The sequence below is a fragment of the Rissa tridactyla genome, chromosome 3, assembly GCF_028500815.1.
Source record: "Rissa tridactyla isolate bRisTri1 chromosome 3, bRisTri1.patW.cur.20221130, whole genome shotgun sequence".
Lineage (NCBI taxonomy): Eukaryota > Metazoa > Chordata > Aves > Charadriiformes > Laridae > Rissa > Rissa tridactyla.
This window is the reverse complement of record NC_071468.1, coordinates 14,247,610-14,270,576: the sequence shown is the minus strand read 5'-3', so window position 1 is coordinate 14,270,576 and position 22,967 is coordinate 14,247,610. Positions and strand designations below refer to the sequence as shown.

Sequence of the window (22,967 nt, the reverse complement as noted above, 5' to 3'; positions counted from 1 at the left end):
TGAAGCAAGGGAAGGGGGAACTTAAGACATCGTAAGGGACATGAAGTGGGAAGCTAGAGCTGCCTCAGGACGTGGTATCCAACTTAATGGGAGATCAGAATACTGCCAGCACTGGTTATTGCACGTTGAGCATCTGTGTTCTTCATGTAAATAATGAAAGCAATGCTCAGCCAACACGTAATGATTCTTCTGGACTCTAAGCAAGAATGATCATATGTGTAAGCCAAATGTTCATCCAACATCACTGATACAATACCAGTTACTTTTGTGGACTATTGTCAGTTTATGCCAGCCAGGTCTACTCTGTAAGCTTCAGATTCAAACCTCTCCATGGGTCAAGGGTTTACAGCCCTGAAGGGTTTCTCTGTCCCATTTCCAATAAAGTTTCACATCTATTGCAGGATTATCCCTTCCCTCTCGTCTGGAGAGAGGCAATCTGGTAGATTCAGAGATGCCTAGAATCGGAGCCTTCGCTCATTATGAGTGTTGCAGAATTGTCCGTTCTGGAAAGTTCAGCGCTGATCTTTCTCTCACACAGCAGAGCAATCAAAGAACAGCTCTGGAAGATAAATCATATATGGATAAATGATTCCCCTCCTTTTGTTGTGCAGCGTGTTGCACAGAGCAGTGATTACACTGAACAATACACAGAATTTTGTTCATCTTTAGCAAGATTCAGCCTCACCCAGGGAAGTGTCACACTAGTGCTTCCAGCATGCCAACTGCTCTGAGCAGCGGTGCATTGCGGCTGGCATTGTCCATTCATCTGGGGAGCAAAAGCTGTAAAGTGAGTCCTTTGGTGTATCAAGGCTGCTCCCCTTGCAAAATGAATCCCAAACCTCCATTTTTCAAACAAATTACATGGCTAAATTGTCCTTGGCTGGGCAGTCACATCTGTTTTAGGACTGTACTTAGCCAAATAAAAGGTGGAAGGAATTCATCCAAGGGGGGGAAGGAAGGGGAAAAAAGGGAAAAAGAGAAAAAAGCTATGCTGTTCGAATCAGCTTGTGGCTTCAGCCTCCTGAATGACTTGCATTATAGCTCAGGTCTGGAATCGATTGCACAGTAAAGAATTGGGCTTTTTACTCAGTTTTCACTTCAGGTTTCTGACCTTTGCCCAGAAGAGGAGGGAATGGGTAGATCGAGATATTCATTTCCCTTTGGTTATGCCCTGAAAGGGAAAAAGAAAGCATCTGCATCCTTTCTTACTGTAGCCATCTTGTGTAGCTGGTGAGTTGCTTTAACTCACAGAGGTAAAAAAGATTATTCCCCCCTCTCCACAAAAGTGGGGGAGGAGGGGAGAGGCTTTATGTTTTCAGGAAAAGGTTACTCCACAAAAAGAAAGGTTTAGGGGGAGACGCAGTCCGGTGTTTTAAAGAATCAATTAAGTATATATATATGCAATGAAGTATACTGTGTAAATAATAAAATATAGGCAGGTGATACATAGTCACAAACGATTTTGGTTTATGGCACCACGCTGAAAAAAAAGGCTGTGTTCACACAGAGATGCAGCATTTTTCAAGTATGTCATTAGTCAAGTATCGAGACCAGGTTTTTCCTAATCTCTTCAGAAGATGTTAAGACTTTTTTATGTTTTACCAGCCAGTGCCCACTGTTTAACTACTGGCTGCTGCCTGCTACAGAGCCTGGACTTATTTCCAGTCCCACCTAGCAGTGGTTTAGATCAGGTGGGATGGCCAGCAGAGCATCACATCAGTCTGGAGATATGTTTCATCACAACAGACAGGCTGGCAGAGCCAGCAGTCCCTGTCACTGGAGAATCCATGCTGGTTTGTGCATCAGTGGGAGAGACCCATGGGCAGGTGTCCCTTATGGGCACTGGGCAGAATGGCAGGTGTCGTAAGAGAGAGGTGGGGAGTGGGATAGCCTCGTTTGGTCAAATAACTGAGGCCACAGATAAACACTTCGCTAGCAAATGGCTGCTGTGGAGTAAGCAATCACTGTCACCCAGTTGTTTGTCATCACCCTGCTGGCAGCAACGATTTCATCCTCCTCCACAGGACTGGCCGCAGGGATCACTGATTCACACCTCAGTGCAGAAGCTGATGGTTTGGCTCCAGAGGCCGGCAAATGCGAGCTGGTACTAAGCCTGCCCTTTTCACTAAAGCATCTGGCTGCTGCTGGCAAGGGCTGTAGACTTCATCAGAGGGGCAGGAACAAGGAGTTGGCAGCCTTAGTCTTCCATAGCCGTTGGCTACGCAAACCTGTGTCACTGCTCTGAGGGGCAAGATAAAACCTACACAGATGTGGAGGAGGGAAAGAGCAAATGTGACTCATGACATTATACAAAATGTCATTCTCATTGTTCAAGGTGACTTTAGAAAGAAGCTAGCAATAATACAAAGAAACTGAGTGAGGACCAGGTCAGGCTACAGATCTCCTCAAAAATCAGGCTGAAAGTTCAGAAGCGTCTCCCATGAGAACTGAGGGAAATTCTTACAGGGGCATCCCAATGGAGCTGGAAAGTCAGATCCATCCGTTCTGATTCTGTCCCTGGGATTTGTATGACACCGTGCCTGCATATTTTTGCATAGTTCATGGATATGAACACTCTCTTGTGCATTTTTGTATCCCTTTGTTAGCGTCTGAGCTATGTCACCTGTTGGAGAGTTCCCAGCATTGTATCAGTGACAAATCATGCCATGTCCTTGCATTTACCACATGTTTATCCCTTTTCTTTTGGTAGAATCAGCCCTCCTCCCTTTCCATGCTGGACTTGCTCCACGTGGCTCGTGACATTGCCTGTGGGTGTCAGTACCTGGAGGAGAACCACTTCATTCACAGGTAGGTGAACACGTCTGTGTCAGCATGGGCATGGCTTGCATACAGGCCAACACCAACTCCTAATGCCCTGCTTGGTATGTTTATGTCCTGCTGCACTCTAGTGGCTGGATACCTTTAAACAAGGTAGATAAAATCAGAATAATAGAAGCAATTAACAGAAAAGCTGCTATAAATCAGGTTGCAGAGGTCTGTAGTTTTACCAAAGATCCTGAGCTCTGTCCTGAGTTTGGCTACTCTGCAAATGGAAACACAATCTCGTGACAGAAGTCTTCAAAGCTCTCCCCATCATGAATTTTGCTTAGTTCTTTCTGCTTATTCTGGAACCCTTTCCTTCTCCCTCTCGAACGAGAGCTGTACAAGTACAGCCAAAGTGCAACAGCTTGTGACTATTTTTACGTGCTTCTGCAGAACAGGGTGTTTGGTGTCTAAAATTCTGGCCATTGAGTAGAGATGAGTAGAGAGAGATGGTAGTTCACTCTTCTGAAAGAGTTACCCACAAGGTATGCCACTGTGTTATTCAGATCTCAAGGTTTATTTCAGCCCAGCAGAGGTGTAGCTGGAGCTTGACCTGCATGCACACGTTCAGGCCTATACTTTCAGTCTCCAGAGCAACACCTGCACGTGGTTGTTCTTCCTGTCCCTGACGGTACGACACCCGTTTGACAATATTTGAATGAGCACACTAGGAACAGGTCAGTGGATCATTCCCCAGACAGCTTGATGTTGGGAATAGTACATTGCTGAAATCAGGCCCGCTGCTTGCAACTCCTTAGAGACTTAAAAATAGCTCCTGGGGTGAAGGGAGGCTCGCAGGAGGCCCATCCTTTCAGCTGGAAGATACTACATGAAGTTTAAATAGGAAATGCTAAAATACAAAGCTGCTCCTGCTTTTGGGGTAGATTGGTATTTGGGACATCACTAGTTATCCATAAACATTGACTTTTCTGGCCGTTGTGGGCTCTCTGCAGCTCAGGAAAGTAGGTACTGTTTGTTATTTTTTTTTTGGCTTGCAAAATTGTCGAATGATTAAGTGGTGGTTCTCTTTCTGTTGCTTTTCTTCCCTTTCCTTGTAGGGATATTGCTGCCAGGAACTGCCTCCTTACCTGTCGAGGGCCTGGGAGAGTGGCTAAAATCGGAGACTTTGGAATGGCCCGGGATATATACAGGTAGCAGAGCTAAGCCCAGAGTATCCATAAGTGGGAGCTCGCTAAAATGAGAGAGGAGCAGTGTTTGCTCAGGAGGGCAGGCTCATGTGCTGCTCTGCATAACCCTAGCAAGGCGAGAGTGGAGATATCCCACCCTGATGAATCCCAGCTAATGTGTGGGGGGTTTTTGGTGTTCGCCCTCACCTGTAGTTTAACTGTGCTCTGGAGACTTTTCCCACTCTGACAGCTTTCTTCTGGGTAATGAAGTCTGATGGTTGTGGAAGGCATTTTTCCTCCCTCTTGTACTCTGTCCTCAGTTTCTTGTCTTTACTTTCTCCACGCTGAATGGCATTGATGTGCCCTTTTGTTTTGTGGTCCTAAATCATTCTGAGTTTAATCTCTCTCCTCGATACTACCCCTGCTCCTTTGGTTTCGTGTCATCAGTAAATCTCCTCAATTTACTGCAGATAAAGGAGGGAGGTGCAGAGGAAGGTCAGGAAAATGTAATCACCCAAACTGGAATTCAGCCAGGACGCAGGGTTAACTACTCTGCTCTTGCAAAAAGTGCCAGGAAATCTTTAATGACCACAAGCAGTCAGGGCTGCAGTTTGATATCTCAGCTTCCAGATAGCACCTCCAGAAGTGCAGCGCCATGTCCTGCTGTGCTGAGGAATTGACTTGCCTCTGACTCAGAGGAAGGAATGCCTTGTACTCAGTCACCTGCACTGTTTATTCCAGTGCCTTGCCTTCTTTTTTTCCTGCTTGGGGATTCTCCTGTGCAATTACTAAGCCAGGCGTGGCTCTGCTTAGCTTGAGATCTGACAGTATCACAGCCTGAGGTGATGCAGAGTGCTACCTTCAAAAACCCAAGTGTATCAGAGCTGCTGGTTTTTCCCCCCTCCTCTCTCTCCCTTCACAAAGAGCCCCTACTCCGCCCCACTGTCAGATGGGACTCTGCTGGGACAAAGTAGCATCTGTCACGCTCACACAATCAGCAGAACCGACTGCCAAGATGAATGCTTTGGTGCCGAGTTTTCAAAGGTGCCTTTGAAGTTCACACATGTTTCTGTGTCCAGGAATATCCTTAGGATGCTCAGGCTGTTCTAAGCAGTGATACCAGCTTCATGAGCAGCCTCCTGCAGCTGCCAGCACAGGATTTGGGGCTTGCACGTTTTATTTTAAATGTTGATGACACTAAAGGGCTGATGTAATTCCTGTCTCAGGAGCACGGGAGGTGGTTTTTGTACTACTGCCCCAGCTCTGATGGCCAAGCATCCTCCTCATCAAGCTCCTCGTTCTTATAAAGGGGTTTGGATTTCATTTGCAGTGCTTTAAACTGGGTAAATATGGAACAGCCTTTGTGTATTTTTGGTGGGGATGCTCAAGGTGACCATGTGTGAGGTGAGGGTGGAGATCTTGTTGTGGCTGAGAAGTGCAGGAGGATGGCTCTGCCAGCAGCAGTTTACTGCGTGAGCGATTTGCTAGGAGGACAGACACAGATGAGGATAACTTGGGTTCACCGGATCAGGCCTAAAGCAAGGGAGATTAGAGCAGTCCTTCCATGGTCTGCCCATTTCCACTATTTTCGTGAGAAGGAACAGGTCTCTTCAGCATTTTCTCTGCCATGCTGTTTCACCTAAATTAGTCTTTCATATGGCTCATAATTTTTAAATTTGTAATTATAAAATTCCCGAATTAATGGCATTTTCTGAATTCTTGGCTGACTCTTTGTTTTGTTTGTTCTTTGCAGAGCCAGCTACTATCGGAAGGGTGGGTGTGCAATGTTGCCTGTCAAATGGATGCCTCCTGAGGCTTTCATGGAAGGGATATTTACATCAAAAACAGACACATGGTGCGCTTCCTTTCCTTCTCTATCCGGTCTGTCTGTCTGTGTTGTAACCCCTTTTGTAAAGTGTGAATATTTCATAAAAAACACATGTTCTTGTTCATTTCTCCTTTACTAAAAAGACAAGCTGGGTCTTTCAGAGCCAGTAATCTTGGAGGAGGCAAGAAAGATCAGACCTGTGCAAAAGCGGGTGAGGTGGGCGGGAAGGGAAGGGAGGTTGAGGCAAGTGCAGGTGCTGCTTTGCTGCTGCAGGGAGGAAGGCGTTAGTTCCAGTGCAGGAGACAGCAGGCAGGATCCGTCCTGCCGGTGAGGGAGAAGGGTGACGTGTATTCTGGCTTTCCTCTTTCTCCTGGCCTGCAGTAGCACTGTAAGCTCTTGAGTTGCTGGTGGCCAGGGGAGGGGGAGGAAAATTGTGTGAGCAGGAGGCAAGAGCTCGGGGACGCGTGTGGAGGGGAAAGGGCTGGTGGTCAGGACACAGCTCCTGAGCGGAGCTGGGGAGGTACATGCTCTCATATGGCTGAGCTGCTGCCTGTCTCGGCACCGAGCGGAAGAGTTTGCCATTGCTGCACATAGCTCGTTGCAATTTTACTCAACAAGTTCGTGATTTCCAAGCAGCTGACCAGATGAATGCTTGGGAGGGGTCCTGTCCCAGGCATTGTCCCCAGGGCTTTGCAGGCCACACCACACAGGCCTAGGCCTGTGGTGTTAGCTAGGGAATGTTTTTATTGTACTCTTGAGCTACAGGTGGGGGCTATGGGGCTCAGAGCACCTGGGGATTCGCTGGCACGTTATTTCATGCTGGGTAGTTTATTCAAGAGGAAAAGCTTGTCCTAAGTGATCGGGCCACTGCTCAACTCAGTCCTGTCTCCAGCTGTGGCTGATGTCTCAGAAAAGCAGAACCTGACTTTCACGTTTGTAACATCTAGTTGAGCGGTCCTGAGTACAAGGGCAAAGCAGCCATATTTACCTACCTACATCATAGACTTCACTCAATTAACAGTCAACTACTAGTATTCATTAAACGATTGAAAGTCCACCGTTACAACTGTGCAGCTTATTTATGTCTGAATCCTGCAGCAGGAAATCCTGTGATTTCCACAGGCTGCCTGAGCACAGACTGCAAAGAGCAGTGCTGACAGTACTGCACCTGAGGGCATTGCCCCTCCGCCATGGTCATTCCTGTACCCTTCACTTTGTTTTCCTTCACTTCTGTATTCAGGTCCTTTGGCGTGTTGCTGTGGGAGATATTCTCTTTGGGATACATGCCCTACCCTAGCAAAAGCAACCAGGAGGTCCTGGAGTTTGTCACCAATGGAGGAAGGATGGATCCACCTAAAAACTGCCCTGGACCTGTGTATGAGATTTTAACTTTGATATATTCATGCAAATGATTTTCTGTTTCAAATGCTGTTCTCTATCAAAAGTTAATGACTTTAAGATTGATCTTATTGTGGCTGATCTGCCTTATTGGACTTGAGCGCCAGTGAGTTCTCCACTATTTAATATTTCTGTACATTTTGGAGAATAAATCGAGGCCCTTTTGAGAAGTACTGGCCACTGCTTGTTTGGTCAAAGATGGTGCAATATTTCTGTGTCTTAGGTTAGCTGTGAAACTACAAGCGCATAAGACTCTTCACAGGTAGAGAAAACTGGACTCCATTATCTGTAGCCCTGCCTACCTTTAGTGAACTGTCCAAGGGATTTCGGGTGGGTGAGTTATTTCTCTGATGTTCTGTGGATTTCACCCCACTGGTGGCCACGTTCCAGTGGTTGCTGTTACATCAGTTGTCTGACTCCGGGGAAGGCAGAGCACTCTTATATATTAGAAGTCATATTGGTGATGCGTGCTTATGGTTTCTAAGGTGCAGTGACTAGCTGTTTTATACTAATGGGATCTGCTATTTACGAGCATCTCCCGTTCTGCTCTTTCAGTTACCGCATTATGACCCAGTGTTGGCAGCACCAGCCTGAAGACCGGCCAAATTTTGCCATAATCCTGGAGAGGATTGAGTACTGCACTCAGGTATCCCTGTTCATTTGTCTGGAATGAGATGGGTGGAGACGGTTCTTCTTGAGGAGCAGTCTAGGCAAGCCAGAACACGAGAGGAGAAGGCAGCACTGCATTACTGCAGTCAGCAGCCCGGGGAAACTGGTGTCAGCCTGGGACCGGTGGTTGGGATATTTACCTCATCGGGTGGTTGATCCTTCTTGTCTTTTACTGCTGAAAGGCACAGGCTTACACAAGCTTACGCAGCTTTACAAATAGCAGACCTGTAGCTCTGCTTCTGCTTATTAAGGCACAGGTTCCAACAAAAAAAAGAGCTAAGACAGGCCAACACCCGTGCGCACTTCACATGCTTCATGTCAGCCACTCAGTCCCAGTGTTCACCCATAAGACACGGTCAGCACCGCGCAGAAATGGTCCTGGCTCAGAGCAGCCTTTGCATGTGGCTTCCGCAGCAGTTGGCAATTTTCTGAATCTGACTGTGCTGGAGAAGGCAGGTGGAGACAGCCATGCTAACGGAGAGGGATTCTAACACTAGGCAGCAGGGAAAGGATGTGGCTGGCTTTCTAGGCCAAAATCTGATTTGTTTATCTCTTACCACCATTTTTAGCTTATAAGGAGTAGACTAGTTTGGAAAGCGTTTTGCTGCCTGCGTCGGCACAGTCTTTTTGTGTGGCCTCACGCAGTTATTTGCCTCACTCAGTGTGCTTTCCCTTGCTCTTCAGGAGCCTTGGTCTGTTTTTCATGTGTGTTTGGATCCTGGGATTGTTTTCTGCTATCTATAGCTTGCTGTGGCATCTAGCAATAATTAAAGGTTGCCCAGATCACCACATTTTCTCTAAGTTTAATTTTCAAAACTGCTTAAATAGCTCAGAACCACAGTCCCTGTGGAGTCAGGCTTCAAGGGGTCTGCCAGTATTGCCTTCTCTCTGCATTCCCACTCCTCCCTTGTTGTGTGGAAGCAATACTTTCATGGCTGAAACTTTCTCAATATTATCTGAGAATGTTATGAACTTCGAGATGATATAGATTCCAAAACAACATTCCCACAGGAAATTTGTCTGGACATAAAAAATGGTTTTCATTGTTTTTGTGCCTCTGCTGTTCTGTGGTGAGTTTTAGGTTGCTTTTTTTTTTTTTAAAGAGTTCCATTTTAAGGGTATCCCATTGCATCTCACGGCTAACTGCATTTTGTCAGCATCCTTTATTCCTGGAATGTGTGGGCTCTGGGTAGTGGTAATAATGCTCTGCGATCATAGCGTGACAGCTGTCAGATGTGTCGGGTTTTTAATCAAGTCCAAGTATGCTTGATGGTAGCAGACTTTGAGAAATTCTCATTGCTCCCTCCGGCAGGATCCAGATGTCATCAACACTGCTTTGCCAGTAGAATATGGCCCGTCAGCCGAGGAGGAGGAGAAGGTAGCGATGCGCCCTGACGATCCAGAAGGAATTCCTCCTCTCTTGGTCTCCACACACCAAGACAGAAAGGATGACAAGCAAACTCTGCCATCTCCACCACCTCTGCCGTCAGCCATCACTGCTGGAAAACCTCTAGGGAAAGCGGGAGCCTTGGAACCACCAGTGCCAGGGAAAGCGCAGTCCGCCTCGGCAGGGGGACATATCAACATGGCCTATGCCCAGTCCAACCCCCCTTCTGAGCTCCACAAAAGCCGGGGCTCCAGAAACAAGCCCACCAACCTCTGGAATCCAACCTACGGTTCCTGGTTTGCGGAGAAGCAGACCAGCAAAAACAGTTCTCTGCTGGAGAAGGAGGTGCCCGAGAGGGAGAATTTGGGACAGGAAGGAAACTGTACTGTGGGGCCCAACATTGTGACTGGCAGGCTGCCAGGCTCCTCCCTGCTATTAGAGCCATCTTCCCTAACAGCAAGTGTTAAAGAAGTGCCTCTCTTTAGGCTCCGCCACTTCCCCTGCGGGAATGTCAACTATGGATACCAACAGCAGGGCTTACCCTTGGAAGCCTCCACACCACCTTGCGCTGGCAGTTACGAGGACCCCGTCCTTAGAAACAAGAGCCACATAACCCAGCAGGGGCCGTGAGAGCCCTCTGCCCTCTTGACTTTCCCCCGTGTGGCTCCTGAGCCTTGAAGAGATGTCCTGTTACCCAATACACCACGAGCAAGGGATCTGACAGCATTACCTTCCATTTTGTGCCAACTTGCTCCAAAAGTGCCACCCTCGAAGCTGTAATTTCAACTAACCCGAGAGGCTTCAAATCACCGGAGCCCCAATACAGTGAAAGAAACAAGGGGGAGGGAGGATACAAGAAACAGATGTTAACTGCGAGGCCCAGCTGCTGTTGCATCAACTCATACGCATGGTTGTTGTCATGCCCTTCCCGTGAGCTTTTCTCAGTTGTGCATTCTCTGCTTAAGTGTAAAGCCGCGGCTCACTGCCTTGAGTGTTTCATGTCTGGGGTTTTCTGTGCCAAACCTGTGGTTGCTGTGGAACACCTGGAGATCTCCTGCAGCTGGCAGAGGTTGTAGTGGGTTTGGGGAGAGCATCCTCTATCCAAACCAGAAAAGGACACAACAGCGCTAAATGGTGACGCGATGGCACATTCCCAAGTTGCGTTCCAGCTACAGTCCAGTCTTCGAAAGTCCTTGAATGCACGGCGGTTATGGGGGTGTTGGCAGGGCAATAGAAAGACGCTGGTCCTACTGCGTCACTTGAGAGAGAGAGGAGAGGAAGCGTGGAGGATGGGTGTCGGTGCTATGAGGCATTCTGGGGTGGGGAGCAGTTGTTTGGCTGGGGGGGGGTTCTTTTGTTTTCTTTTTCCTGCGCTTAAGCACTAAAACTGAGTAAAGCCCTTTAAAATTCCTCCTGTCCTACAAAAGTAGGAATGTCCTTCATGCGGAACTTGTGCGTGTCAAGTGGAACCGAGGTGAAGTTTTAAAGGACTACGGTCATGAGAGAAACTGTCACCATGCCCTGCATACGGACAGCCACCTCCATACCTCAGAGGTTTGCAGTAGCCTTTGACATACCCTGAACAAACTACAACATAAAGGCGGAAGACTACGTTGTGCCACAGTCCGGATGCCAGATACTGTCTGTATTTGAAGGGTTTAGAGCCCTTGTTCCTTTAACAAAATACGTGTATGATAGTGGTTTAAAGACAAACACTGCATTGACTCATTTTGTACACCTTGTGCATGAAAAATATTCCAGTTAAGTGTATTGTCAAAACATAGATGTAGGAAATAATTCGTGTGTAAAGATGTGCATTAGTAACTTCAACTTAGGGTTGCAAGGAGCTGTTTTAGCATGAAAGCTATCCAAAGAAGGGGTGCCTATTTCCATAGAAATGGGTGTACTGGAGCATCAGCAAAGGAACGTGAAGGTGTTCTTCAGTCTGAGACTCTTCGTTTCAGTGAAGTGACTCCGAATCTGGCCCTGGACCCGAGCACTGAGGTAAGCTTCCTGTCTTCATAAGGGAACAAACCAGAATCCGCAGATACGTACTCCTCACCTTCGAGGTGTGCCGAGGGAAATCGGAGGGCTTGGTTTGGGCCACCGCCCTTGTAAAGAAAACATAAGAGGGGGGAGGTAGGGTGGTCTCCTGACCTGCCTCTCTGATATCTCTGATACACAGAACTAAAAAACTTTTTTAGATAAAGACAAAATTGTGTGTGGTGGTTGGTTAAGGGGGCTGTGTTCTTGTGGTGGGAAGCTTGAGTCAGGGGCTGCTCCAAATTTCGCGTTCGCCTGCTGGGGATCCATCACACTGCTGCCGCCTGGGCTTGGTGTGAATAACGAGGGTTACACTTCAGGAGTTCTGCTGCTGCACGCGAGCTTCTTCAGCTTGAACTAAGAGAATAGTTGTGATCTGCAAGGTTATGAGGCTCACAGCTCTCATCACGAAATAGCCACCGGGGAGGGATTCCGTCTAGCTTAGGACTGTGTTAGTGTCACACTGGTCTCTCTCTTTCTAGCTCAGTAACCTCAATGGGGTAGTTTTCTAGAGTCTCGGGAAAGCTGATTAATTCAGGGGGTAAGCACCATCAGAACAATTTCTTATACCAGTATATTGTTCACATATAATAGCAATTTTCATTTAAATATTCCAGCTTTCTCGTTTTCAGAAGGGCTGCAGATGAGCTGCCAGGTTATGATGTTAAAGGCAGCATTTCTAAAGAAGCTTTAAAAGCACGAGCCGCAAGAGATGATTATAAGTTTGTGGGGGCGAAGGGGGAAAGGCAGGCTTTCCCCCGCCATGGTGACAGCGCGATCGCTGCTCTGCGGCTTGGGCTGCGCGGTTCTTTTATTAGAATTTCAACTGAAATACTCTTACAGAACGGGAGTTGTAAAAAATGAAGGAGCTAAACGCGTTACTGCTTCTTACCTATGGAATACGTGAGGAGGTAATTGTGGTCAGGGGAAATGGTGAATTACTACTGAAATCCTCCAGTCTGAGGGGTACGGTGCATTGAAATATTGTTCCGCATTAGCAGTTGGTTTTAAGTGAGCTTCCTTCCAGTGTCTCCAGCATAAAATGCTTTGTTGGGGTTTTTTTGTGTGCTTGTTGGGCTCTGTGTTTTTTTAAACACCACCCACACCCCCGCCTGGAATTCAGATGAATTCAGGAATCTAGTTTGGGCTTATTTTTAATGTAAAAAACATAACATCTTCGAGCTTTGCCACAGCAAACATTTAATTTGGCAGCCCTGCGTGCTGTCCAAGCACAGTACGCCAGTTTGCAAAAATTGTTTTGTGACTGAATCTTGCCACTCAGAAACAAGGGTTGGAGCACTGGCCTGTCCTTTTTCTTAGAAAACAAGTAATACCATCAATGACAAATGATTTCCATGAATTAATTGCCTGCACCAAAGGCTGCTCTGCTACTCGCGCGCAGGGTGCATCGAAGGCAGTTTCCTGGTCATTCTGCAATTGCATTTCTTAACTTTAAGCGTCTGCCCTGTTGCCAAAGCCTCGCCACGATTTCAGTGACTCTGCAAGATTTTATTTGTATCGCTGGGATGATGTGAAGAAAGCTGTCCTTGATGATACCTGTTTCCTCTGTCACTAAAGCAACAATTCACACTCAGGTGCTATCAATTATTGCACCATCTCAAATTAGCTGAAGGGCAGCCAGAAATGCTGTACCATTTAACGAGGGAGCGTGTGAGAGCTACGGGTTTGCCCTGGCTGGAAAAACCACTAGCAGCAGTTCGGTCAGTGAGGTAGGAAAGAGGCTTCTGAAGGGCTTTCCCAGGGGCCAGCCAAGCAGGACAGAGGGAAACAAGGGAAACCTGGCGTTGTGCTGGGGTAAAGCTCACAGACTGCAGCTCAGAGGTCACAGACTGTGTGTAAAGAGCTGAGTAATGCGCTACACACAGTTGTAAGGAGACTGTGGCTTAAATTCTGCAGAAGAAGGTACTTCATCGCATTTATTTTAGCATTTCTCTTTCAACATCTGGAAGTGTTCATGTGTCTTCTGTTCCAGTTTCTAGCGGTTTCATTCTAGCACATTTCCTATAGCTCAACACCAACAGCAAGAGCATTTTGCCCGGTCATGAACTAGGAATTTTTAATTTCTGTGTCTAGAAAGCTTTGCCTGTTCAGTTCCCAGAGCTGCAGGGGACAGAAGGGGCAAGTCACCATGAGCGCACCAGGCCAAAGCACCCTGGCATGTGTAAATCCCAGATTCCCTTATTAAATCCCTCCACGCTAGGCTTAGTGTTGTATGAGAAAAAAAAAAAATCAAGTTATTTTAACCTTCTTACCCATTTTTGTCAATGACTTATTTTTTTAAAAATATAGTTTATTCAGACAATGTAAATTTTTTTAAGGAACTTGTTTTTAAGACTGTTAATTGTCTTCATTGGCAATGTTTTCATTCTGGTCTTATGTGTCTTCCTCACTCTGCAGTGGAAAAGTGGGACGCAGTATGATCTACAGGATGTAAAGTACGACTGGGAAAATCCTCTGCTACCACTCTCATACTCCGAAAATGGCTTATGTCCATATGGATGTTACCTCTTTCCTATAGCTTTTAGGCAGGTTTCTGATTCTGTACGCTGCTGAAGGTAAACTAGGTTGGGATGTCTGTTTATCTACCTTTCCAGTTGTCCCTTCATCTTCCTTTTGGCTACTACTGACCCTCATTTTCCATCACGTGCCTGGAAATGAAGCGAGGCCAAAAGTTTGGGGTGGTTCTGGTTCCTCGAGGAGCCGCGGAAGGAGTGGTGGCGGGAGAGGGGCTCTGCTGTAACCAGGGGAGGAACAGGTACCCCCGGCTGAGTGCACGAGGGCAGAGTCAGCCTTTCACAAGGGTGTAGGTACCGCAGGTCCTCTGGCTTCCCTCCCCCTGTGCTCACAAAAGGACGCGGGCTCGGCGCGAGAGCGGGGTGGCGTACACCCTGCGTGATGTACGAGGTCTGAAATAGGCTACAAAGGATTTAACTGTGCACGTCTGCTCCTGTTACTGGGCCTGTCTTCTGGGTGATGAGAACCTTGACATAGGAATAGCATAAAACAGCCTTTCACAGCAGCAAAGACATCACCCTTTGTCTGTCCCAAAGTTAAACCCATCACAGGAAAATGTCCAAATTGTCTGCATCTGGCTTCTTTTAGTAACAAAAGCTACATTATAGGAGTGTCTGTCTCATGTACAGCAGTTTATGCAACATTGTTTATAAAGGAAGGGCCTGTGCACTTCAGGGATACTATGAAGAAAAATACTAATATATGGTCATTGAGTATTTTGTATTGAATAGTGTCTTTGTATTGTAACAAGTGTAGTGAACCACAAGGCATGAAGACAAATAAAATGACTGTAGCTGGCTTTCTCTGTGTTGAGCTGTGTAATGATTGCATCCACGTCAGATCACTTCTGCAGTAACCAAGGGAGGTCTCTGGGCATCAGCTTTTACTTGGTACAGGTACAGAAATCTTAAGGTGCATGGAGGTCAACTGAGACAGCCACCTTTCTGGGTAGCCGCCCTGTGTTTAAGAATTGTTTGCGTTGCGTTGCAAGTGTCACACCTCCAAGTTTCTCACAGAGAAAGGGGCTGTTCCTTCTATTACAAACAACCAAGGCTGGCTTTTACCTACAAGAAACCAGCCCATATAAAAAGAGAAGAAAGTATATGGTTGAGAAGAGCATTTGGGTGTTTTCATTCCTAAATGTTTATGTCCTGAGACAGGATTTTTCTTTGAGTCTGGACATGGCCTTTGAGTAGGTCTAATTATAAGCTGTATTTTAATGCAGTGGAATGACAAACATAGAAAGAGGTAGCTCCTGCTCTGAAATGCTCACTTTTTCCCCTCCCCATAGCACTCCTATGCTGTAGGTAGGCGCTTTCTCAAGAAATGGTCCTTGAAATTAGGACTGACTTATCTATAAACCTTCTTCTCTTTCACTTATCCACATGCTCATTCTCCTGCAGCATAGTGCTGTGATTTAGTTAGCAAGAGTTTTTTCATGAGCAGATATCTGGCAGGCAGCTCTTCCCCCTCCATTTCCCCCACGCTTTGGTTCCTCCCTCTGTTAAGGGAGGAGGGAGCTCTCCTGTGCTCTCCTAGGAGTACAGCTCGGCACCACACAGCCACCACCATACCAGTCTGGAACCGGCACTGGCTGGCAGTCTTTGCTCTAATTTCCATTTTTTTTCCCAGAGTTGTCTGTCTGCAGCAGGGCAGGAGAAAGGGTGCAGGTGGGTACTGTGTGGCTTTCATGGACACGGCTTCAGTTTCCACCTGGTGTTTGGCGAGGCTTCTGCAAAATTTGACCTCTGTAAAAGCCATGAAGTAAATGCTGGACTTGCCACCTGTGCAACACCCTGACAGGTAACAGAGCTCGCTTGTCAGAGAAACCAGGCTATGTTTTGCAAATCAGCAGTGCCAATTTTGGATCCTTGTGCCTCAGATCTTGCTGGATAGCAACACTTCAAAAACACAGGCTTCCTGCCCAGTAAACCGTTACTGTCAACATCTGCAAAACCATCACTGAATCCAAGTGGACTGACCTCACTAGAAATGAATTCCCCATCCTGGGACATATCAAGAAAGTTCTCCTGCTCCTGTCACACCTGTGACCTCTCCTTTCCAGCCAGCATCCAACAAAGTTTGAAAGATTTCATTGCTGAGAGCACTGAAGAAGTTCATTTTCTGAAACTGACCCCAGAGACATGCTGTGGAACAAGGACAAGCCTCGAAGTCTGCACAGGCAGCACAGAATTCCTGGGGACCATCTGTTTATTTATTTACAAAAGAGGTATTTTATTTATACAGTTTATAGGGACTTTGAGGATCATTTGTCTTCTTTCTAAGCAGTCTGGGGCTGTGATGGTAAAGACCTCAGCACAGCTAATAATTTCAAACTTCACTGCCAGTTATTTTCAGAAATTTTTTTGTGACACAAAGCGTCCTCCTGCAAGAGCTGGAGGAAAGGATTATGGCAACTTACCTTGGATTTAGGGAAGCACAAATCCCTTCCCATCACCAACATGAAGACAGCCATCAGTAATCCTTTCTGGCATGGAGGGACTGATTTATTTCTGTTTCAGGCCACATAAATTTACAGTGCTTCTTACTTCCTTGTGGAAGATTCTCAGTGCTACCAAAACAGCTCCATACTGGTAACAGCCCTGACTTGCTCCTCTAACGTGCAGTGCTCTAACTGATTTTAGCCAGAGCTTTCAGGAGAAACGTGCAGCTAGCCGAACCTGAAATTGAAGGGACAGCACACTACACCACCGCTCAGATACCATCTATGCCCTCATCTCTTCTCTACCCATCAGGCAGGATTTGATGAAGTCCTGCAGTCCTTGCCCGCCCAGGCCACCGAGACCCCACTTCCAGCTGAGCTGGGTGTAGCAACAGAGCTGTGGAAGGTGCAGCCTGACACCCTCGGAAAAAAAAGGAGTTACCAGTGAATGAGCAAACCCTTGGAAAGAGGTTATTCCCATATATTCCTTCATCTGTGCAAGACAGGCCACACAGAAGTGGCGTGAGTATAACAAACTGCCTGAGCGTGCCGCCTTACCCACACCCTAATTCCTCTACATACCTCCTGAAGAGCTCCAGCTATAGAAACTTCTGGTTTATATTCTACAGTTGCTGTTCCATGCTGTATCCTGTCTGCCTGATTCGTACGTAAGAACAGAAATGAGAGGATGTACATTCTGAAATGACCTAATGAAAATTCTTCTTGCCGTATTAGTCACCAGGGTTTCATTTTACTAATACCAACAAGAAACAGATATTGGACAAAGTAAAGTTCAGTACATCACTGAATACCTGCATCTTCAAATATAAAGCATTAATATTTTTTTTTACATTCAAAATTTACAGCTTTTCTATTCAATTAAAAATTCCCGTAAGTTAGAATACAATATGGATTATTTTAAATACAGCTCAGGAAAAATAGCTACAGCAATATTTAAAAGAAGGTAACAGCAGCAGAATTCTGTCTAAAAATAGGATATTATGATGGAATTTAAAGTGTCACTTCTTCAAGTAGGTAAGAGCAAGCAGATCATTTAAGAAGAAAATGACTGTTCTAGAACACAAAACCATCCATCCTGATAAGATAATGTTTACAGATGCTAAGCAATTAAAATACATTACATGTTTAAAACACGAACAAAATATTATCTGTTTTAAAAGGCTGATATGCAAATAATGTCACATCAAGGTGGGTTAACAATGCTGTACCTGAAACTATCCTTGATTTATCATAAGACTCTTCCAAGAAATTTATACTGGAAACTGTTCCAAAGGAAACAAAAAGAAACACGTATCACAGACAAATCAAATAATGTTAATAGCTTGGTTGAAAACCCTGCGTATAATCCATACCGCTGGCAGGAATTGCCATGCTGTATTTATACAGACTTAATATATGATGAGGCTATTACGTATAGTTCCACTCTGGGTTTATTTGCATTTAAAAACTGTTATACTCATAGCCTGCAGCACACCAAACAAAAGAAAGTCTTTAAAAATGAGGGAAAGCTCTCCGGGAGAGTGCAAAGTGCATTATTTTGAAGAGTGCTTCTTATACAACTGCATACAATAAAAAGTGCTTTCTACTATATAGACTGACATGCAGCATATTTGTGCTTTTTTAAAGGCTTTTTATTTAATTGCTGCTGTTCACTAGGATAACCGCAAATCCTTATATTTATCAGCCCTTTTGCGTTCTGGAGGGAAGAACAGGAGGGGGAAAGAAGAGGAGGGATCTGAATGATAAAATGTAAAAATACTTCACAACTGTTTGAAAAGGGGATTTTTTTTTTTTTAATCTTTTTTTTTTTTTTGCTTTCTTATTGCTAGCAGCTGGTATTGGAATTGACAAAGTGCCTGGTAACCAGACTAATGTCACTCATTAACCACCTCCTCTGTCAAAAGCCAGCAATGCGCAAAGCATTATCCGTTCGGTACTGCGTGGAGGAAAATCGTTTAAATATTGCATGAATCACAAAGCAACTTTAGAGACTGTTGGAGATACTCGCATTCTCTAACTGGAACGTTATTCAAATAATACAGCATCTCACACCCAAAATGCTTTTGCAATAACCTTCCCAGGCAGGGGCTGTTTCAGTAAGAGAAACAGAATAGTGGTTTTACTACTTAATGCAACTGAACTTTTTTTATTTCTATGTATTTTTTTATATATATATATTAAAATATATATTATATATTCACATACATATATATATATGTAAAATGCAAATGCAGATTTAATAATTTAAAAATAAGTTTGCCTTCTAGATGGGGTTCTTGTGTGCTTTTAAAATACTTATTTCCTATGGTATGAGCACATTTTGGCTCAGCAAATATCATCTACAAGTTTTGCCCCGTTAATCCCGCGATAGGTTACTCTGCTCGGTCGAACTAAGACCCCGTGGTTCGGCTTGCAGGTGAAATAGCGCTTCTCCCCCACAGCGCCATCATTCTTTCCCTTGGCGCTTCTGAGTTCAAGTCCGAGCCATATCCCCGGCGCAAAGTCTGTAGGACCAATGTACCTGATTGTCCCCATTTCATTGGAGCTGGTCAGAAGAACCTGAGAGCCTTCGTGCAGCTTCACTGGTCCCTCGGTGTTGGCTGTAGCGGTATTGCTCCAGCTGCGCCGTAACACAGAGCTCTTGGATCTAGTTAGAAAAAAAGCGGGGGGAGGAAATAAAGTATTTTTTCTATAAATCACGCAGGGCAAATCTGTAATTCAATGAAGTGCGTGGGAAAAAAACTCACATCACCAGCAAAACATGTAATAGCATACAGGCTGGTACACATGGCAGGCTGAAATACTTGGAAAACCAATTTCTTTTCACCTGATCTACAATATTTGCCGTAGGTAAATTCAGTAGTACAAGACATTTTATTTGGGGCTTAAAGAGTTTAGCCCAAACAACTTTTAATGTGTAAGCATCAATCAAGATCACCAGGACAAAGTGAAGTCCTTCAACAAGACCCTCTGAACTTCACCCAGCTGCGTGAAAATGCAAGAATTGGAGAATATGCAGTGATGAACGACTGGAAAACAATTTTAAATCCCACATGAATTCCAGGACTGTACTCCTGGATACCCATGGAAAAATAGTCTACTATCGGCCCATTTTGGAATGAAAAAAAATGAGCATGTAAAGATCTAGATATTCCACGTGCATAATACAAGACTTTCTTTAAAACAAGAAACAGCAAAGCTAACGGCCAGCTCACCCAAACATTTTAAACTCAAGACACTCACCTAACAAAGGAGTTTCTTCTGTTTATCTCCTTTTGTGAAGATGCAGAAGTGGTGCTTAGACTGCGTCTAAAACCTAAGTGGAAAGGTTAATAAGCTGTGCAGGACTTCTTTAAAAAAAAAACAAAAATAAAACAACCCCCACCGCTTTATGAACTCATATTCTTTGTGTTTTCTTTTATACTGCATTTGTTACACATTCTCCCCTCAAATTTGAAAAATTATATGATGAAACTTCTTATGAAAATTAGTGTCCATAACATGTTCACTTTTTCAGCGAGGACAGAAACCAAATTAAATAAACCAGACAAGGGTAATTTGACAAAGCCTTTTTGCAAAAAGCCTAGGTAAGGAAAAAGAAAAATAACTACTTCAAGTATGTCACTAAAGTTTCAGTAATTTCATATGGCCACCCCCATGCTGATCCTTCATCAATCTCAGTTTAGATTAAGGAGCAGGTTTAATTTATGGTTAACTCTGATTAGAATGCAATGCAGTACTACGGGAAGAGTCTCCACCACCTTAAAACTCTGACAGAATTATTTCTGCCAGTATAGGGTTAACAGTTCCTTCTGCAGACTACATTTTTAGGAAAGGACCAGCCAGGCTATTGGCTGGTACTTTCGTTCCTTGAAAATCTATTGTGCAATAGGATCTGGTTGTAGACTGGTCACCTGCAGTAGGCTATAGGCCACCTCAGCCAAATCACAGTGTCTTCTGCTCCTACCTGGAAAAGTGTGATGTATTTTACTCGACGATGTCTCTGTGAGAGAATCCAGAGAACCTGTTAGTCTGCAAAGCAATAACACAACAAAGAAGTTATTTCAACTCAACTCTGAAAAACCTACTGCTGGAGGCCGCCTTGTCAAATGTTGATTCAGTTCCAATTCTTTCCCTTCCCCATCCACCCCCAAAAGACTCTAATGTTTCAGTTGTCATCAGGCTGGTATGGAAGAGGTGCCCAGAGCAAACTCCTTTAGCTGAGTTACTTGCCTTTTACTCAGCGTGTGTAATTTTGAGGCAAGTTCTTTAACAGTTTGCCTGAGCTAGGATATTCAGGAAAAGAAAAGCAAGACCATGTCTGGCAGAGTAACTAGATACAAATACAGGAGGAAAGAGCACGCTGCTCCTCGGATGTTCTTCCTGAAACCTAACAAAGAGACTACAAACAAAGTGGTGGATGCTTTGGTTCCTCTGTGCAGTTATCTGGAATGAGAACAGTATTTCCAGTCATGTCCAAGGGCAACCTCCTTTTATAACCGAATTTAGCTCAGCGCATCAGGTCATGAAAGTAAGGTTTAATGAACACAGACTGTATCAGAAACAGAGACCCTGGAATGAAAATACTTGAAGTGGCTGCAAGAGAAACAGGGGAAGCTGCATTTCCAATTTATTCTCTGCTTTCAAAAAGCTGATCTAAAGCCCACCAGCTTTTTAATGGAGGCTATAAACTTCCATTAGCAGAAGAAAACATTTATTTCTTCCATAGCTGCTGCAAAACTTTGTTTCCCACTGGAAATGTATTAAAGGAAGCGTTTGGCAACACAAACATTAAAACAGGTTCAGTGCTTACCTCTGTACACGAGATGGTGGTGCAAATATACCGTATCTAGGAAGACAACTGAAGTACTGAACACCTCCCACGGAACCATCATTCTTCCCGTGAGGCTTGTCCAATTCAATTCCACACCAGAATCCTATGTTTCAAAACAGTAAAATCATGGTATTTTGAACAAAACACCACAGGCTTTTTCTTCATCTAGACAGTTGGTGCAGTCGGCATTCACCCACGTCAAGCAAAATGTTTCTAGTTAGAAACTGTCTAGATATTTTATTACAGATATATATTTATTATCTATGTAACTATGCAAAAATGTATATCATAATAAATCTAAAGAGAATTACCTCAGCATTCATATATGCTTTTGAGAAAATTATTGACATTTTAATCAATATAGAAAAGGTAAAACCTTTCATATATATACTAAAGCCAAAGGGGAGGCTACTGAATCTAACATTGGCTGACAATAAGGAAGAAGGAGCAGTGGTGGTTCAAGCTTCCCACTTTAGTCCTCTGACCACATGGTTTATGCCTCATCTGAGATCATCAACAGTAAAATTAAAGTTTTGATATTAATTCTTTCCTTCTCTCCATCTAGCAAGTTATAATTAATACAAATTGCAAGGCTGGTTGTATGATATTGAGAGGAGAAGGGTGTGAGAATCAGACCTGGCTGGCAATTCATCTCCTACAGAACACTGAATAGGCATCAAGATGTTAATAAGCTTGATCATTCCTAACCTGTGATAAATGTGAGCTAATTATGTAAAGGTGCTAAATTTCATACTCCATTAGCAGTCCTTATGCTATCCATCCCCAAAAGATTCAAAATGTAATTCAAGTCACTTGGTACTAAGGCACTGGATAAAACGGTAATTGTAATTATCAGCTCAAGAAACTCAGGAATGACAGCTTATGAATTAGAAGGGCTCAGGACGTCAGAAGTTCTCCCCTTCCTGTATTTAGGATTAAATAAAGAGCTGCATTGCAGCAAAATAAATAAAGTTTGGGTACCTTCCAGAGCTTTGATACATATTAAAATGGAAATACTTAAAAATGCATTTGTTACATTTTCTGTAAATTACTGTTTTTGCAAATGGTGAAGATTTGTCATCTTTCTGTGCTCACTTCTTACAATATGGTGTTCTTCTCCAAAAAGTTTGTTCCTTAATTTGGCGAGGGGTGGGGGGGAGACTTACACTGTCTAACAGCTTTCTGACTTTACACTTGTTATAGTGTATTTGGAAAACCTGTCCCGTTCTCATTGTTTACTTTGTAAGCAACAACATGAAGGTAAGAGCGATCACATTAAAAAGTGTACAATACCAGTTAATTGAGTATCTTAAGCAAGGACTGCCTACAAGGAAATTGCGGAAAGATGCAAGAATGAAAAAAGTGTATGACTTGTACCACAATCTCGCATTCTGTCATTCTAACATTTTTTTTAAATATTGATGCCACCAAGTGTCAAGGCAGAGTACTGCCGCTTACTGCCTGTCAATTAAATGGCCCTCACTTAAACTGGGTACACCAATACTTACCAACTGTTTTTGCATTACTCTTGCAATAAGAACATTATAGGTAAGGACATAAAGAACATAGAATTCGGTTAAAAGAATGGGTATTCAGAAATTAGTTTCCATAACTTAGAACAACTTGCTTCCATTTGAAAACACCCAATGTGCTTTTTTAGCAAGGAGAAGGAAGGGAGGAGATGAAAGGGAAAAGGATGAGAAAATGGTGGTAGAGTTTAGGGCTTTTTGAGATGCTTGTAACTTTTCATCTGTCCTGTGACCTAGAAGTTTGTTAGTTAAGATTTAAATGTTCATAATTACCCTCTTATAGATACCAAGAAGATAAGAATGAGACAGGTATATATGACATGATAAGAG

The 22,967-nt window shown here is 44.3% G+C and overlaps 2 protein-coding genes across 11 annotated transcripts in view; one reads left to right on the top strand and one right to left on the bottom strand.

Annotated features, from left to right (window-relative positions):
• The window catches only part of ALK (ALK receptor tyrosine kinase), a 327,314-nt gene extending 313,396 nt beyond the window's left edge, over positions 1–13,918 (top strand). For 3 of the 4 annotated variants that reach the window (XM_054195890.1, XM_054195891.1, XM_054195892.1), the window contains 7 exons: positions 2,711–2,808; positions 3,882–3,974; positions 5,704–5,805; positions 7,019–7,153; positions 7,732–7,822; positions 9,158–11,236; positions 13,694–13,918. In XM_054195890.1, the coding sequence (XP_054051865.1) occupies positions 2,711–2,808; positions 3,882–3,974; positions 5,704–5,805; positions 7,019–7,153; positions 7,732–7,822; positions 9,158–9,862 (1,224 nt within the window). In that variant the 3' untranslated portion in view covers positions 9,863–11,236; positions 13,694–13,918. Of the gene's footprint in view, positions 1–2,710; positions 2,809–3,881; positions 3,975–5,703; positions 5,806–7,018; positions 7,154–7,731; positions 7,823–9,157; positions 11,851–13,693 lie in introns of those variants that run through there. The other variant, XM_054195889.1, reaches the window with a different exon arrangement.
• Positions 13,919–16,984: 3,066 nt separating this feature from the next.
• Positions 16,985–22,967, bottom strand: part of CLIP4 (CAP-Gly domain containing linker protein family member 4) — a 32,150-nt gene continuing 26,167 nt past the window's right edge. For 6 of the 7 annotated variants that reach the window (XM_054195893.1, XM_054195895.1, XM_054195894.1 and 3 more), the window contains 4 exons: positions 21,088–21,211; positions 20,242–20,306; positions 19,518–19,590; positions 16,985–18,921 (listed from right to left, as the gene is read on the bottom strand). In XM_054195893.1, coding sequence (XP_054051868.1) covers positions 18,600–18,921; positions 19,518–19,590; positions 20,242–20,306; positions 21,088–21,211 — 584 coding nt within the window. In that variant the 3' untranslated portion in view covers positions 16,985–18,599. Of the gene's footprint in view, positions 18,922–19,513; positions 19,591–20,241; positions 20,307–21,087; positions 21,212–22,967 lie in introns of those variants that run through there. The other variant, XM_054195899.1, reaches the window with a different exon arrangement.